The sequence below is a fragment of the Rhinichthys klamathensis genome, unplaced genomic scaffold, assembly GCF_029890125.1.
Source record: "Rhinichthys klamathensis goyatoka isolate OS25496 unplaced genomic scaffold, OSU_Roscu_1.1 h1tg000147l_1, whole genome shotgun sequence".
Taxonomy (NCBI): domain Eukaryota; kingdom Metazoa; phylum Chordata; class Actinopteri; order Cypriniformes; family Leuciscidae; genus Rhinichthys; species Rhinichthys klamathensis.
This window is the reverse complement of record NW_026606682.1, coordinates 2,365,680-2,383,982: the sequence shown is the minus strand read 5'-3', so window position 1 is coordinate 2,383,982 and position 18,303 is coordinate 2,365,680. Positions and strand designations below refer to the sequence as shown.

The following is an 18,303-nucleotide window of genomic DNA, read 5'->3' as shown; positions in this document are numbered from 1 at the left end:
AGTGACATGAATGGCATATTTAAACAAACCGTTCATTTTGAAGAGGATCGTTTCAATGATTCAGGTGAACCGATTCACAATATCGGTTCGTTCACGAATAGGACTGAATTGGACCTTATTTATATTAGCCTATATTTAAAAAAGTGACTTAGGCTATGTGTCTTTCTTGATTTTTGGTTTATAATGTCATTCTAAGCAGATGTTTATTCTGCTTAAAAGATGGCTTCCCTTACAAAACATAAAATAATAGGAATATACTAGAAAATAAAATGCTATACATTACATAATAGCTACATTTCCATATGGAAACTAGTGCTTATACTTTTCAATATACTGCAATATATGCATGAACCATGTATGGCTATACACACACACACACACACACACACATATATATATATATATATATATATATATATATATATATATATATATATATATATGAAGACAAAAACTGTACTAGAATTTTAAATTAATTAATTTGTCTGACATGACTTAAGGCATAAAGCTAAACACATATTCATATAATTTTATGATCTCACTTTATTGTTTGCATATAGTTACACATTTCGTAATGTCATATTTTTCAATATATCAAAAGTGCCCATTCTTTATGTATTATTAAATATATTGTAATATATTAATACAATATATTATTCTGAATATTCAATATAGCCTATTAAAAATAAAATTGGCTATTGGTTGTCAGGAAATATATTTTTGCGTATAGCTAAGGGGCAGCTTTAGACCATTTCTCACATTAATATGAAACTTTCCAAGACAAAAACATTGTATGATAAAATAAATAATAGGCTACTGTTGCAATTAATGTTTAGAGCATGTAATATACGCCAATATGTCAGGTGCTTCGTAATGACATCAAGAATCAACGATTTGTTCGAAAGAAACGATTCGCTGAATTGAGTAGGACTTCCAGTCACAGGATTGAAAACTCAAATGAAATCGAAGGACGATTAGTCATGATTGAAGGAGGAACTCGAGGCGTTTGGAGACCAGAATAGAGCCTTTGGGGTGGACTTTTGACTCGAGCCAGTAAGCAACTACCCAAAGCCTGCATATTAACAATGCCCGAAATGTCACTCAGAGGACTGTTTGTATTACTCGTAGCAACGGCCTGACAACCACCCATGCCGTCTTTAATGCATCTTTTGCACAGGTAAGCACTATTCACGGTTTCCTAAAAGCTGTCGAAATCAGTCATAATTATATATATATATATATATATATATATATATATATATATATATATTTATTTATTTATTTATTTTATATATATATTGTCATTCAAATACACTCAAAGTGTATTTCCCGCAATAACAGACAGTTGGAGTTGTCTTTTGAAAAGTCATTATCCCGTTTGATGCCTCTAGTGGCGCAGGAATCTTACATTTTAAGAAACTTTTGTTTTTTTGAGTTACTGACTTTATCAAATGTCGTGAATATGTGTGGGTAAAAATGTCATTTAGGCCTATATTTTTGCCCATATCACCCTTGCCTCGAATAAAACATGCATACAAAAATGTTGCTTACTCTCAAAGTCACAGTGATAGAAACTAGGACATGATGAAAGCACAGACATATGCTATAATCTGCTATAGGCTATGTTGTTACCTTGGAAACAAGCATATGGATTGCAGTGTGAGTATACATGTGCATGAATCTGTCTTGGCACAAAAGCTCCAGCATTCAAAACATTTACTCTTTCATTTTTATGATATAAACTGTATAAATAACATTATATGTATCTACTTGGCTGATATAACAAGATATTATACCCTGATACAGCATACAGTCATTTTTAGTAAGCAAAATCTGCTCTAGGCTCACTGAAATGCACAGTCACCATAGCTCAATATGCACAAGGCAATATTTGAATGATGACATTTTTATGACCATATGGCTGTATTTTTGCTGCCAACAGCAGCATCTGCTCTTTCTTGTTGCTTTTGCTAATTCATCGCTTTCTATCATCTATTTCAGTGGTGCATGTATATGGTTTGATAGTAGTTTTCACATTTAATTTCATGCATGTGAGTTTCTAAATGAGATTCTGCAAAGAGTCCGTTTTTATATTAACATATGCATTTATTTTTCTCTGTGTCCGTTTTTTTTTTTTTTTCATAGTTCTTGCACACGTTATAATTTTTGCAATGGGCTCCTTTTCAAGGGCCCACAACTACTGGCACATATATTGATACAACAAAATCATTGTGAGGTACATTGATCAGACATTATTTTGTGCACTTTTTTTCTCAATGCATTGTGGAAATGAGAAAACACAGCGTTCTGAACAAATTACCCAGAATACAATCTGAAATATTGAAAATATTAAGCGATATTAAGCGATAACACTTTCCAATACTGAAGGATCAACATAAATAATGAAACAACTGACAAGAAATAATAATAATAATAATATAAAAAACACATGTACAGCAGTAAATGCTCTCTAAAGGGTGTTTAAATTGTTTTTGTTTTTAATCCCTTTGTATGGTGTCACCAACATATGGCACTCATTCACTTAGCGAATAAAATAAGCTCTGTTTTGACGATGAAAAACTGCTGACAATATAAAAATACATGGCATCGTAGTTCATTAAATAAATCCACAATTTATATATATTTATATATATATAAAATAGCATATTGAAATATATAAAAATATGCCTAACAACTTCTCAAAAAAGGTAACAGCCATCAGCATTCAAGAATATTCCACCTCATGACACAACCAACCACAATAAACTCACTTATGTACAAATAATCCACGATGTGTGTTTGCAGTCAGTGTCGTATGAATGAAAAAGGAGTACTTTCCGAATGTGCACATTATGATAGTGTTTAGATGTCGATTACATGACAAATGTGTACAGGTCCTCAAGGAAAGTATTCAAGGAAATTTAGTAATGCTCCAGAATAAATTAGACAAGAAGGTATATTCCGTTTTCTTAAGTATAGTTTAGTCAGTGTATTGTTGGAGAAGGGGAGAGGGGATGGTTTTAACAGTATAACAGCCCATTGAGAAACAAACATAGCTATCGCACGCGCGCGCACACACACACAAGAAGTTCTACTGTAGGGCAAGGAATTAAAGATCTCTCTGTAAGAGCTGACCTATCTCGACTTAAGCTCATGTGGTGTAGTGGTCATTATTTCTGTGTTCTGATGCTGATGCTCATGATGGTCGAGTTTATGGCAGTGAACGTGCTCTGGACGTTCTGAGTTAGGGCCCGTTCCCATGTGAAGTGGTTTATCCCTGGTGTGTCCTGGTCAGGCAGTGTCTTGCACCGAGCTGAAGTCATCCCCTCTCCCTGTACCCCTCCTCTTCCTCCAGGCTCAGAGCTGTGGGGCTGTCGCTCCCCTCACTCTCCATCACATGGTAAAATGCCATCCTCCCCGGCACGTGACGGCACGGTGTTGCCCTGCTCGTCCACGCACCAGCAGTGCCCGCGCTGCATGCCCTTAGAGGACCGACACTGCAAAATCACAGGAGATTGTTCTGTTCTGATATGTTATTTTTTTCCCCCCTGTGCTTACCCTTTTATCAGCTTCGAATTTTGTCACACTGACATTCGCAATACAAAGCGTCTCATAACGGTGACCTTCAGATATCCAAAAATCACATGATCAAAAAAAAGAAGGAAAAAAAGTAATACTAATAATGATAATTATGGTCAAAGATTTATACAAAATAGTATATGACCAGTAGTGAATGAAAAAAAAAATAGTTATGGTTAAACTTTATATAATATTATATATGACCACTAGTGAATAAAACAAATAGTTATGTTTAAATTTAAACAAAATTATATATGAAAACTAGTGAATATCAATAGTTATAGTTAAACTTTATACAAAATTAAATATGACCAGTAGTAAATAAAAAAATAGTTATGGTTAAACTTTAAACAAAATTATAACCACTACTGAAAAAAATTATGTTAAACTTAAATAAATAAAAATATATATAAGTGAATAAAAAAAAAATAGTTATGGTTAAACTTTAAACAAAATTATATATGACCACTAGAGAATGAAAACTAGATATGGTTCAACTTTATACAAAATTAAATATGCCCACTAGTGAATGAAAATAAAAGTAATCGGAATACAAATGTTATACTAAACAATTAATCTCAACAAACATATAGGAAACATGACAGTCTTAATTCTTCACTGAGTCTCTAAGGATGTACAAAATTCATATAATAAATACATTTTATTATATGAATAAAATGTATTTATTACAGCTTACGAGGAGATCAGATGTGCTCCTACAGTAGTCACATTCAAATCCAGACTCAAAACACTTCTGTTTAGCTATGCATTTACTGAATGAGCACTGTGCCACTGTTCTTCCGACTGTTTGTACTGTATTATATATATTTTTAATTTTTTTATTATTCTTATTTCTTTTGATTATTTTAATTTCTTTATTCTAAACTGTTTTAATTATTGTTATTTCTTTTGATTTTTTTTATTTCTTCTATGTAAAGCACTTTGAATTACCATTGTGTATGAAATGTGCTATATAAATAAACTTGCCTTGCCTTGCCTACATTTAGCTTCACAAAAGTCTCTTTGATATCCTTCAGATATCAAAACCTCATCCTCATTTCATTTATTAAATTTAAAGCGGCAAAACCAGCTTCTGAACTTCCGCAAGGTCAAACTATACCTGCCTAATTTATTCAACCAATACCTGCTTTTTCCTGTAGAACCCACGCGTGTCACAGTTTGGGATGTAGATGTCGCGATCAGACTGGAAAATGGTGAGCTCAAGACCTCGCAAGACACTGTTGAGCAGCTTACGACATGGAGCCTGGTGAGGAAATGTCGAAAACTACATATTGGAATACTGCATATCAATCATACCTTTGAATTTGTATTTTGGATAATTCTAAGAGACATTTTGATCATTCCATTCTATTCTGGCAATGATTTTTTTTTTCATAACACAACCCAGAGGTACACAAAAGAGTTTGGATTTTGGATAAAATAAGATTTGGATTTTCAGGATTACATTTAAATTCCATTTAAATTATACAGCCACAATCTGGCCTGTCTTGCACATTTATAAATGCAATATTGCAATGTTTAGAATAAATGATTAAATGTTTTTATCAGAATGTTTTGAGCATAATTCATATAAAACAAAATTAATAATAAAACACAATTAACCCTATTCCAGTATGTTTTTTTTGTTGGTCTTTTTCATGCTCAATTGAGATAGAAGTAAAAAACCGAAGGATAGACTCACCTTTTCTATTTCACCACCGTGTGAAGGATGTGACCCTGTGAGAAAAAGGGACATCAATACTGAAAAATGCCTGCATTTTTGAGAGAAAGACATTGCAAACAGTGATTTGACTGCATTCATATATTTGGCTGTACTTTTTAGAGTATATGTTCATGCTTGATTCAGGTTACTTGAACTGTAAACCCCCAACATTTATAGGGAATAGATCCTCAAATCATTCTCATGAATTGACAATATAAGCTCTCTTAAATTGTAATGACCTAAAGTAAACAGTAGATGGAGACATAAAATGACACTGTCAGAATGTGGGTGACACTCACATATACTCAAGATCACCCACACACACACACACTACTCTCGCTCTTTATCTCCTCTGTTGCTCTTCTCAATAGTTCTGATGCCCATATGCATGACATACGTGCACAATTGCAAATACACACAGACACACATCTGTACTTGCATACTAGCCTTGCACATTCATACCCATGACCATTATTACAAGTGATCTTCATCGTGCGCATTTATGATGTGTGAAAGCCTCAAATCACAGAAATGCCTTTACACCCTTCAGGAATTTACAGCCATCACATGCAAACCAGCAGCTATTCCCGGCACTTTATGCACATGTCCTTGGTTCAGTTACAGTTTTGTCATCCTACCAAGCCTCTGATATGGACACTGCAGCACAGCGGCTTGCAGCACATCCGTGGAACCTGAAATGCATCCTCGAGCTATCTTGCTTTGGCACTTAAAGCAGATTACCGTTCACCGCATGCGGCACGGCGCGACGCCGCTGAAAAAGAGCACGCCGGGAACGCGGAGGAAGGAACCGCAAAGGCATCCGTTGGCTGAAACTCTTACCTGTGGGGCGGGGCTTCTCGGTGGGACTCGTCCTGCTCTGTTTGGCGCAGGAGCCTCTGCCCTGCAGTAGAGCCTGAAGGGGGCTGTGTTCACGCGGAGGGGGCACGCAGCGAAGACCCCTGGCGCAGCTCAGGGTGTACACCCCACAGGGCTCCCCCGACGCCAACACGGTCGTGCTGGCCGCCCCAGCCGGGTCCCTGGAGGCCCGGCCCGCGCCCGAGGAGTGCCCGTCTTTGCAGGTCAGGCAGTTTTTGTGGGGGCCCAAGCGACCCGCCAGGGACCAGGATCCACAGTGGACGATCAGCAACAGGACAACGGGTGTCAAGTTGGAAAGGAAAGACATCTTGCGTCTGGGTCTCAGGTTCTCCATGCTCGGTTCTGTCGTACGTGGCTGATGCTATTTCTGGAAGTCTGTTTCTTTTTCTTCCCCTCTCTGTTTCTTTGCTCGCTTTTCAGCTTTGCTTGGTGAGGCTGCAAGCCGGGAGTCCCCTGCAGTGCCAGAGGATACAAACCGAGAACGAGTGAGAAACGGCAAGCAGCGGCTTTTAAAGATCTGAAAGGCGGTGATAGAGAGCGAGAGGGAGAGAGCACAGTTATGACACCTTCAGGGGCTGGGACTGAGGGAGAGGGAGAGGGAGAGAGAGAGAGAGAGAGAGAGAGAGAGAGAGAGAGAGAGAGAGAGAGAGAGAGAGAGAGAGAGAGAGAGAGAGAGAGAGAGAATGTGTAAGGGGGGGTGGAAAGAAGAGAGAGAGAGAGAGAGAGAGAGAGAGAGAGAGAGAGAGAGAGAGAGAGAGAGAGAGAGAGAGAGAGATTATTTTTCCTTTTAGAAATCATCAAGCACTGATCCAGTTTTCCCTCACCCATTATTGTATCTGGAAACATTCCTTTGCCCAGGATACTTACTCTGGCTATGATGGTTACTTTTTCTGCATCATCTGTGAAAATCTTAGAGCATTCTAGTAATCTTTTCCATGGTAACAATGAAGATTCCATTTTTCTGGTGATTACACGCGACTACGGTCATTTGCTTGTGGGAGAGTCGCTCCATTAACCCTGTTGCTTCTAAGAATGCTAAAAAGCTCAGCCACTTCTTCGAAGTCAAGCTTTTTAATGTAGCATCGTAGTATTAGTAACTTTTTGAATGGTTTTATGATATTTCAGATGCAGAAAAAGGTATTTTTAAAGTCGTGATGAAACTGAATTAGCAACAGGTCTTTTCTTCCATATTGCGGCGTATTATCGTAATGAAGGGCGTGGACTTGGTTCAATGAATGGGTTGTTGGCTTGTGATGAATGTGATCTTGCTGGGGCGGGTTTTATTCGGAGTAAATGATTGGCATACGTCACCAGAGAGAAATCTACTGTTTTTTTACTGGAAGGTTATAACATTTTGATTAAACATTACATGGCTAAAAAGGTTTTTTTTTTTTTTTTTAATTTTATGAAACATTTTCATGGATCAAACATTCACAATCTGCTTGTTAAGTCTGACACCGTTTCCAGGTCCAAACTCTCTATCAGTATCAGGTGCCAAAAGCAAAGAACAAACAGAACTAATATACACTCACGTGTGCTGTAAAACTTACTGAACAATCATAATCCTAACCTTTATCTCAATGCCGAAACGTCACATGTCCTTTGTTTCATCTGAAATGAATGGACGCGTGAGCCTGGAGACAGTAGTACACTGAGTTTTTAAAACTTGTGATATGAATAAATAGTGAATAAGCGGCTATTGAGGCTGTATTCTTAACTGAAACGAGTACAGGCGTGGACCTGGAAACAGTATTTCTTATGTCATGACTTAACAAGCGGATAAGATCAATAACATGCATTTAGAAAATATAGAGAATTAGTGACTTTAAGTGAATGTGAACTCAGAAAGGCGCCTGCGTTGACCTAATTGAATGAGCACCTGGATTGGATCGAGAACATTGCCTTATGATGGAGCGATTCAACCGAGGGAGATTCTGCCACTTAATAGTTTATTTTGGAGAAGGGACCATCTGGATAATTGGGGCAGTGTTTTCACTGGAATGTACAAAAGACGGTAAATGCCAGCAACTAATAATGCAATCCATCAGCACTCAACCAGATAAATCTGATCTCTTTGGAGGACTTCATACAGTTTTAGTTGTCCTTTGGCCCAGATACCGTTAATCGAGAGTTTATGAGTTGTCTTTTAGTGCAAAGATGTCACAGAGTGCTTTTGTAGAAGACGATAAAAATTCCATACAGTTGCCAAGGGGCTTTACTAACTATATATACCATCAGGATGCACCCAACAGATGTGTCTGATGGGGTCTCTACATGCAAACGGATGCTTTTAGGTCACACCCAGCTGCAGGGGTCCCATAAGGACAGAGCTGTGTTTATTTGTTGTTGTCATGAAGCATGATGGAAGTTAAGATGTCAAAGATGGGCTGGTATGAGTGCAGAAGGCAAACAGGATTTAGATGATTATCTTATGGTATTGACATGTGTGGTCATAGTTCTTTTTAAAACAAACATGTTTGGCTTCAGAGTCTCTGTTTGTGCTGTGGAATAGTTCTCTTTGTCGGTTACGAATAGCATTGAACGGTCCCGATATGATAGGCCTACTAGTTATTCAGCTTCTGCAAACCACAGAAGGTTGGAGCATTCCTTGATTGGATTGATGTCGACTGGCTGATGTTCTCTTATTAGAGTTGATTACTCTTGGCAAAGAATGCAAAAATCACCTGCCGTCTGACATTCCCATCCGCACCACAGCACGGCCCGTTCTTTGTTTCCACATGTTCTGGCTGGAGAATGTTCCAAGATGCGTGCCAAACCGATGGGGTCTCTCCATTTCCAAATTCACCAGATTACACGGTTTTCCTCCTCATCTCTGTCTACAAGTCAGACTTAGCTACAGTAGATGCTTCCAACGCAGTGTTTCTTTTTGAACCTTGCTGCATCCGTTTGTCAGCATTTTCTCAATGTAACTTATACCAAAAATAAGATGCATGCATCATCATGTCTTGCTGGCGTTATGCTCCATACGCTTACAGTATGCAGTCATTATAAGTCATGATTATAAGGGGCCCTTAGATTGTGCCAAATGTTCTGTAACCCACTTTTCAACTATTTGAGGTGATGGAATGCCAGACCGTTATAGTGGACTGGAAGCAGGTATTTATAGTGAATAGAAAATGGAAATAGTTGTGTCAACACTTCATAATGCTACCTCATTATGCTGCTCTCTGGAATACTTGATTCTGATTGGTCACCACTGTTTTCAATGGTCAAAAATCTAAGAATAATGAGAGTATAACAGCCTAGTACTCCAGGATGGATGTCTCTCTGATGTCTCTATAAGTAAAATAATCAAATAAATTCAACTCAAATCAGTGTTTTCTGTCTATTTATTTATTTTGTTAATTGTCTGTGAAATTATGTACAGTCTGGTTTTAATTTAACAAATGTGATTGTGGCAGTATTTGAGGGATGTATTTTAAACCCTGATTATTTGCGATAATGACCAGCTGACTGTAGATTTTCCCTTAAATATTGCCACAATCACAGTCTTTTAAATAAAAAATAGCATGATTCTGTGATGATACCGTACGTACTGTGTGTGTATGTTGTGCTGCTGTGCTCATTTCTCAGCATTTCTTGAAGCCCAGCTTTAAAAAAAAAAAAACACGCCGACACGCTGCGAAGTTTCTCATTGGCTAAGCGCCTGTCAATCAACTCTGTGACGCATTTCATTGGTGCGCTGCGTTCATTCCTCCACTGACGCCATCCAGGAAGAATCGCTCTCACTTCTGCGAAGTTTGTCAGGTAGCTTAGCTAATGGAGTCGATAGCTAAAAGTAAACACAAGTGGCCTTAGAATGTTATAACGTCTTACCTACTGATGTACATAAGGTACGTATGCGACGTCATCATATTTAGATACGTTACTCTTTAGAAACTGGGCATGTAGCGGTTGTGTTATTATTGTATTTTATGTCGAAAAGGCCTCAAAGTGGCTAATAATTTGTTAGCTATGCAAGGTGATTAGCAGTGATTGAAACTATCCTAGTATGCGGTTATAATATAGAAGTTATATATAATACTTTATTTCATCATTTATGTTGTCAGTCTTAACGTGTTTAAATACTTTGTATTTGGTATTTTCCCTGTAGTGTCTGTCTAACTTGACTGTAAACTGATTATGAAAAACGAATAATATCTGTGATCTGTTGCTAAATGAATCGACAATTAACGACAATTTAGAATTTTCCTCTGTCATGTCCTGGATGCATGGATGACAGATGACACGTTAAATTATCTATTGAGGCCTTTGAGACTCTTAGATAACTTCTCAAAGGGCATTTATTGCATGCTCGTAAAGCTCAAATATGAAAATGACCCAATTTTTTTTAAACCATTGCATTCTCTAGAGTAGGCATCCCCCCCCAATTTTTTTTGTCAGCTCAGGGGTGAAAAAAGTTCCTGGAGGGCCACCATACTGTTAGAGTTTAGCTATTTTGAAATTATGTGACTAAATAAAGTGAACCTAATGTACATTGTGTTCCCAAATGCACGTTTAATTTATTTTTCGATTAACTGTACAACCCTATTTGTTCACTTTAATTTTATATTCGATTGAATTAGTTTATATTTTTATATTTAATAACCTCCTGTGGTTTCCTCACAAACCCAAGTTTGGGAAACCTTGCTCTAAAGGTTAAAAAACTCAAAATTTAAACATAACCATGTGGAGGGGTTGAAAAAGGAGTACAAGTCATATAAAATGTGCACAGGCATTAACGCAATTTGTGAACAGCAAGTCCATTATTACTTATTCTTCTCATGTCTTGAATGAATTGCATATCTCAGATCCTCAATCTAAAACCTTTAAACTTTGCGCCATCTGTTTTCTGCTCCACAGCCCTCTGAGATGGATGACATCAATTTACACTACAGATTTCTGAACTGGCGGCGCAGGATCAGAGAAATCAGGGAAGTCCGCGCTGTTCGTTATCAAGAGCGATCCAAACGAATGTTGAAGAATGGAGACACGCTAAGGTAGGTTTGCCCAGCGCTTGACCCTTTCTCTGTTCTTTTTTCCACTTTGTTTGGAAATCAGCTCCCGGCCTGGAATTCATGTGTTGACCCCCCTAGTTTGTATGGAAAACTTCTGCATTGCTTTTCATTTATCCTTATTCATTTGTATATTTTGAATTGCACAACCATCCACCCCCATCGATATCAGTGAGCTAGGCTTGCGAGCGTAAAGCACTGTGAGTGCGTGTATCTGAGCCATAAGTCTGTACTAAAGACGTAATCAGCCTTGACCTCACTTACTGAAACAATTATAATTTCTGAGAAAGTCAGTGGCTACTTGTTTTTATTTGATCAGAAAAAAGATGAAAAGCAAACTCGATCCATCGGAAAAATAAATAGTTCTCCCACATGTGCTTTTGTTATTCCTTTTTATATATTGAAAGTCTCCAGCTTCTTCAGAATTAATTCGTATCACTATGTTTGTCCAGTTTGAGGAGTCAAACAGTGCAAAACGTGTTCAGTGACTTTAAACAAACAGTTCACCCAAAAATATTGAGGGGTTTGTTAGATTTTTAAAACACTTTTATTTTTAAAGAATTCTCCTAAGCTTTCTTAATGCATTTATTTGATCAGAAATACAGTAAAATAAGCAATATTGTGAAATATTATTACAATTTAAAATAACTGTTTTATATTAAAATGAATAATGCAATTTTTCTAGTGATGAATTTTTAGCATCATTACTCCAGTCTCACATGATCCTTCAGAAATCATTCTAATATGCTGATTTGCTGCTCAAGAAACATTCTTTATTATTATCAATGTTCAGTGATCAATTCTGCTGCATAATATTTTTTTAAAAACCATAATAGACTTTTTTCTTTAGGATTTCTTGATCAATCAAAAATTCAAAAGAACAGCATTTAATTGAAATATAATGATATTTTGTGTGACCACCTGGTTATTGCTCTGTTGCAGGACATATATGTGATTTTGCGAGATGCGTGAGAGAGATACATTTGCTAATATTATACTATGTAAATATTGATTAACATTCTTTGGAAAGCCTTTTTGCCATTACATTGGATGATAACATGTTTGCGAGATGATCAGATTCTTATTTCACAATACGAGTCATTTTAAATATCTGTGAAATTTCACAATAATCGATACTTAAGCAAAAGTTCCTCAAAAATCATTACATAAGACAAGTAAGCAGTCAGCAATATAATAAGAACAAAGAAATTAATAAACAAAACAGATAAATAAATACAACAGAATGAAAATACAAATTAAATAAAGTGTTTTAAGTTTTACAGGAAGATACTAATAGTGGTATTCAAATAAGTAATAGCCTACAACAAAAATGTAATAATCATATGTAAAATAACACTGCATAGTCTTACTGTACAAATATACTGTCGATTCATCCTTATTAAAGCTACTTAAAGGGGACCTATTATGCCCCTTTTCACAAGATGTCAAATAAGTCTCTGATGTCCCCAGAGTGTGTATGTGAAGTTTTAACTCAAAATACCCAACAGATAATTTTTTACAGCATGTTTAAATTGTCACTTTTTGGGGCTCAGATAAACGCGCCGGTTTAGTAACCTGGCCCTAGCCAGATGAATTTCGCTCCGCCTAGCTTCACTCACATCCATCTGGAACCGATCCATTGAGAGTGATTTCTCCAACCAACTTTATGGTTTAGCCAATCAGGACGCAGGGCGGGAGTTTCATAGATGTGACGTAGTGGAGAAGCGACCGTGAGACTGTTTTGATTCAGACAACAATGGCGGCTTGCATCGAGGAAACAAGCGTTAACATTGATGCTGCTATTTCATCCGTGTTGTCCAATCTACCTAATATTGTTTCATTAAAAGAACATCAGAGAACGGCTCTTAAGGCTTTTGTTGGTGGAAACGATGTTATATAGATCAGTGCCTTCTCCCGACCGGATTCTTCAGCGTCACGGGTTGGCTTCGGTGTGAGTGGTTGAAATAGCACGTCGATAAAGATGACAGACAAGTGGCTTATCCAATCATATGCAAGGATTTTTGATAAGGCCCAGCCTTCTGAAACGCCATTTCAATGGATCGGTTCCAGATGGATGAGTGAAGCTAGGCGGAGCGAAATTCATCTGGCTAGGGCCAGGTTACCGGTTTAGTGTGTATCCCTTTAAATGCAAATGAGCTGTTGCTGCCGGCCCAGAGGGCGGAGCCTCACGAGCTCGCTCTCCGTCAGGACAATCTCATCTCACGGAATAATAATATCAAAACAGAAACTCTGAGTAGCGGTTAGGGACGCTCCGATACGATATTTGTATCGGGTATCGGTTCCGATATGGAATAAAATTGTAGATCGGGTGTCGTGACAACGGGCCCGATCCGTAGGGGCATCAAATTACTGCGAGAGCGATTCGAAACCTTACAAAGCAGTCAGCTCTCTAAGCGCTCTCGCGGTAATTCTATGCTGTGCGCAAGTGTGTTACATCACGCGCTAACAAAATGCACGCAGGCGGCAGGTAAGCAGTTTTCAACTCAAACAAGCTAACGTGCACAGAGCATACCTGTCAACACTCCAAAATGTCCATTTTGTCGAGTATCCTCATAAGAGCAGCCTGAGCAGTCTTAAATGAGTTAAATAAAGTCTTAAAGAGTTGAGAGAGAATGAGGCGCGTGTGAGATCTCTGTTTGTGTCAGCTGCGGCTGCTCTTAAAGGGCCAGCAGCCAATAATGCTGTCTGTCAGTAAAGTTAATCAAAGAACAAAGGGAACAGAAAATTACTCATGCTCTTGACTAAAGAACTTTTGTAACTTTAATAAGGAGTAATCTATAATATAATTTAAAATGTATGCAGTGCAAACTGTTTGATAACTTTATTCAATTTCTGTATAATTCCTACCTGTTAGACAAATATTTCAAATATACTGTCTTTGTTTCTACATTAATTTGGAGATTAACTGTTAAATTATTACATTATAAAATATATAAAAAATAGGGGTGTAACGGTTCACAAAATTCATGGTTCGGTTCGATACGATACACTTGTGTCACGGTTCGGTTCGGTTTGGTACGTTTCCGATACAGCAAAAAGAAAGAAATGCCAGAGAAATTTCCTTGATTTAATTTTCTTAATTATATTTTTATTAAAACTAACATCATAAAGTATGATATTTTTTTACAATTTTTTAGCAATGATGGAGCTATACTTGACTTTTCTTAGGAGCTTATAAAACAAAACAGCTTCTTGGACAAAATGAAATGTAATATTGTAGTAGTTATAAACATAGGTTTATTTTAGTTCAGATTAACATTTGAGGGCAGCAATTGTATTCATAATGTCAAAATAAAACCGACGTGATGTTACTTGAAAGTATTATAGCCTACTATTCCTGCCAAACTTCCATGGTTACAGTTAGTAGTGTTATACAGTAACGTTAAACCCATGGTGAATGTTGCTGATCTGTGGACACTGGATAGTTCATTCATGGCACAATTTTTCTTCCTGGTTTCCACGTCACCGCTGTTTGATCCGTTAATAACGGAGAAATGTGAATGTTTCTCACTATATCTCGCAGCGATGTTATTACTTCAGTGGCGAATTCAAATTTTTTCTTTCTGATTTCGCTGTGTAGTAACAGTGCTGATGATTAAGATCGGCTCGCGCTGCATTGGTCCAAACTGATAAACGGTCCGTCAACCACACAATAACGAGTAGCTCAGTTTCGTTCGAATCGTTCCGCTTACATTACATTTGCCATTTGATGTTGGGCAATGTTGTGGTCACGCCAGCGTCTCTTACATTATGAGCGCGCTTGCCACGCGTGACGCGCCTACATTTGAAATAACGAAATTTAGGTCGGCAGGAAAAATGGTCCAACGAACCATTCGGTTCGGTTCAAAAATGCGTACCGAAAACCGAACCGAAAGCCTCGTACCGAACGGTTCAATACGAATACGTGTATCGTTACACCCCTAATAAAAAACTAAAATATTTTTGCAATCGATAAAAATAAATAAAAAAGAAACATAAGTCTTATCCATTTTTATTTTTATTGAATATCATGTATTTATTTATGTTCATATCTGCGTAATTAATCTGTATTTAGCCTGCCTCTGCCATCCAGCACCTCCCATATTGTTAAGAAAGTAGCCTAATGTTTAAGTCAAGCCTGCCTGATGCCTTTCACAAAAGAATGATCCCAGTCTCTTCCACACAGTGAGGCATACTGTTTATTAGGTAATTCAGCACTGTTTTTATTTTAGTATCGGACGAAACTTTATATCCGTAAAACGACTCGATGAGCTGTCATAAAGTGTGCTCTCTCACTTTCATTTCTGCCGTGATCAGTAACGTTAGGCCTAGTGTCCGTCAGCAGTTGTGGGCGGGGCTTGTGCAAAAGTACGTCACATTGCCCAGAATCTGAGAACGGCTTGTTCTGAGACGGTGCTTATGATTTATGGGGATTTTAAAAAAAGCACTGGGTGGACTTTTATCATTATGGGGTGGTTGTGTACACACACTGCCAACACACATTTATGTTCAAACGCCATATAAAAGTGAATTTTGCATAATAGGTGCCCTTTAAGTTATTCAGAGCTGTGAGTGCTTTTCCTTTGTCAATTGTTGTTTGGTTATCATTAATGACAGACAGTAATTTATTAGGCTGCTTATTAGGTATGGAAGTAAAATAATGCCAAATGTTTTTGAAACAAAAAATGGCTTGCTCTAACCTTGCACCTCCTGCTGGTGAGGTCGACTAACAGCAGATGGAGATTATGCTCGGTAATCTACTGCTTTTCCTGCAGTTCCTGAATGTCAACGTTGAATTTACTGTCGAATTTGAACCACTGAATTTGTGGAAGCGAATTTGCAAAGCGAAATAAAATGGAACGAAAATTGCCCGTTGATTATTATAGGTTGTATTTTTAAACAGTTTGAATATTTTGGAATTGAAATATGAAAGGTGAAAATGGATTATTGAATTTTATTTTTTAATAATGAAAATGTGTTTGAAATGTTTTGAATTGAAATATTCACAGCTTAAATATTCAACCATGCTGAATTTAAAATGCAAGCATTAAAAATACAATGCATTAAAATGCAAGCATGGTTAATGCAATGCCTATTTTTTTCAAGTAGTGCAATTCAACAGGCTTTTTTGTTCCATAATTAGGCTTCTTTCTCAACTGTGTACGTTCACTTAAGACAAAATCGACTGTTTACGTGAATACTCTCAAAAATGTGATTTTGACATTTTTGTGTGTACGAGTTTAGGCTTGTATCCGAAGCCCATTTGATGATCCTCGTTCGACTCCGACTCAGAAAGCCGCCTGGGGAACAGTGTCTCTTTTGCGGCTTAATGCGCTTTTAATAACACTGTTTAATATCAAACGTACTGGAGTTTTGAACAGTAGACTGAATTTTACAACACTCACTTTTTTGACTGATTTTAATGTTAAGTTTGGGCTTTAAGGAAGAAAATGCGGAATGCGGTAGTGGCACAATAATCGTTTTACCTTGATTATCTTGTTTTCATAATCTTTGGAAGCCAAAATCATAAATAAGTTACGATTAATCACACAGCCCTACAATGTAATTTTCCCCTTCTGGACATATTCAGTCTGCTAAATATAATAAACTGAGTAACAGGCTAGTCGGTAAAAATCACATTTTATACTAAAATAAATTTCTACAAGTAGCGACTGGTTTATTGTCCTTTATGATTAAATGCATTTTACCAGATTCAGTGCATCCTGAACTTGAGTTCTTTGTTGAATCTGGCAGGTTTGATCAGGATGTTCTTATCCAGTATGTGTCTAGATGAAGTCGTGGCTGGTGTAGCTGTATTGAACAACTTTTGATGAGGTCCAAACTGATTTCTTTGCTCCATCCACGCAGTCGTCATCGGCGGAAAAAAAACCCTCTCTATGATTGCGTTGGTTGGTTATTTTAAACAGCAGTCACATTTTTTATTATCACATTTCTTATTGTGGTATTGTAACAATACAGACATAATTGAAATGCTTACATTATCCCACAGCTTACATCTTGCCAAGCTGCCAAGAGTTCAGGTGACAGGGACAGGTGGTCACCTTAATATTATTGATTTAAATTAAGATGTGGAAGAGGTTATAACCGTCTCGAAAAGAAGCTGTCATCCATATCAGTGTGAAACATGTAGAAACACAACTGAACCTGATTTCAGCAGCTAGTCCACTAATCACTGGCCATTTTAATAACGTACCTATAGCAACAGTGCTCTGGTTATTAAAGATTAAGCTTTTTATTACTTTCCTGCTGTAGTTACCAAGGAAACTCTGATGAAGTTGGCTGCTACGTGGCTCCACGCCCCTTATCAAAAGGAAACTGTTACTTCGAGGTAAGAAGCACACCTATGTTGTCGGGTTGCTAAAAACATTAGAATCATTTCAACACCCTTTCTTTTGGCTTTAAGAAAAACAGTAACCTACATACTAATAACTTTTTTTGTAACTGTATGCTCGGAGATGTCAAGTTAGTTATTTCAACTTTTTTTAAACCAGTGTTTTCAATTTCATTATGATTTTGTAGATGTCTTATGCTGTAGTCAGTTCTCGAATTTTTTATGTTTATGTTTTTAATTTTCCAAATGTTTGTCTCGCATCTGGTCTTTAATCATCTGCCTTTTAACACGCTATTTTTAATACAGTTTTTGCAAAGAAAATAAGCTTTCTAAAGTGAATGCTGTTTGGAAATTTTAATAATGAAGATATTTTTGTCTCTGAATTTTTGTTACTGTCTATTGTAAATCACTCCAGACAGGATTAGTTTTCTAAATGACATTTGAGTTTTTACATTGGATAATTTCATTATCTGATTTGGACAGGATTTATAAGGTGGGAGTGAAGCAAGGTTAAATGAGTTAAAAATCACCTACAAATTCATAGTTGTCAACAACAAATTTCAAGAGCTGCTAGTCGTTTAGACAGCTCACAGACCAGTCTGTTTTTAAAATGTGTAATGTTTCCTGTGTCCCTCCACGTCAAAATAGACACTGCCCTTTGAGTTGATGTACTCCGATATTACTGCTACCTCTCTAGCAACTTTGCTATAAAATACAGTTTGAAAAAGAAGCTCCCAGGTGATTTAGTACCGGAAAAC

At 37.1% G+C, this 18,303-nt stretch overlaps 2 protein-coding genes across 2 annotated transcripts in view; one reads left to right on the top strand and one right to left on the bottom strand.

The window, feature by feature from the left end:
- Positions 1–2,163: 2,163 nt before the first annotated feature.
- On the bottom strand, positions 2,164–6,678 carry igfbp6b (insulin-like growth factor binding protein 6b). The gene is made up of 4 exons (XM_056258023.1): positions 6,143–6,678; positions 5,282–5,316; positions 4,724–4,843; positions 2,164–3,497 (listed from the first exon to the last, which is right to left on the bottom strand). Exons 1-4 carry the CDS (start codon positions 6,510–6,512, stop codon positions 3,384–3,386), a joined length of 639 nt encoding a protein of 212 aa, XP_056113998.1. The 5' UTR covers positions 6,513–6,678; the 3' UTR covers positions 2,164–3,383.
- A 3,209-nt stretch (positions 6,679–9,887) lies between these two features.
- spryd3 (SPRY domain containing 3) overlaps positions 9,888–18,303 on the top strand; it is a 50,480-nt gene continuing 42,064 nt past the window's right edge. The window contains exons 1-3 of the mRNA XM_056258013.1: positions 9,888–10,032; positions 11,042–11,178; positions 17,467–17,542. Coding sequence (XP_056113988.1) covers positions 11,051–11,178; positions 17,467–17,542 — 204 coding nt within the window. The 5' untranslated portion in view covers positions 9,888–10,032; positions 11,042–11,050. The remainder of the gene's footprint in view (positions 10,033–11,041; positions 11,179–17,466; positions 17,543–18,303) is intronic.

Coding starts and splice junctions, on each gene's coding strand:
- igfbp6b (XM_056258023.1), bottom strand. CDS start 6,512: ATGGAGAACCTGAGACCCAGACGCAAGATGTCTTTCCTTTCCAACTTG. Junction 4,844..5,281: donor ACGGTGGTGAAATAGAAAAG/GTGAGTCTATCC, acceptor TTTCCTCACCAG/GCTCCATGTCGTAAGCTGCT. Junction 3,498..4,723: donor GGTTCTACAGGAAAAAGCAG/GTATTGGTTGAA, acceptor GTGATTTTGCAG/TGTCGGTCCTCTAAGGGCAT.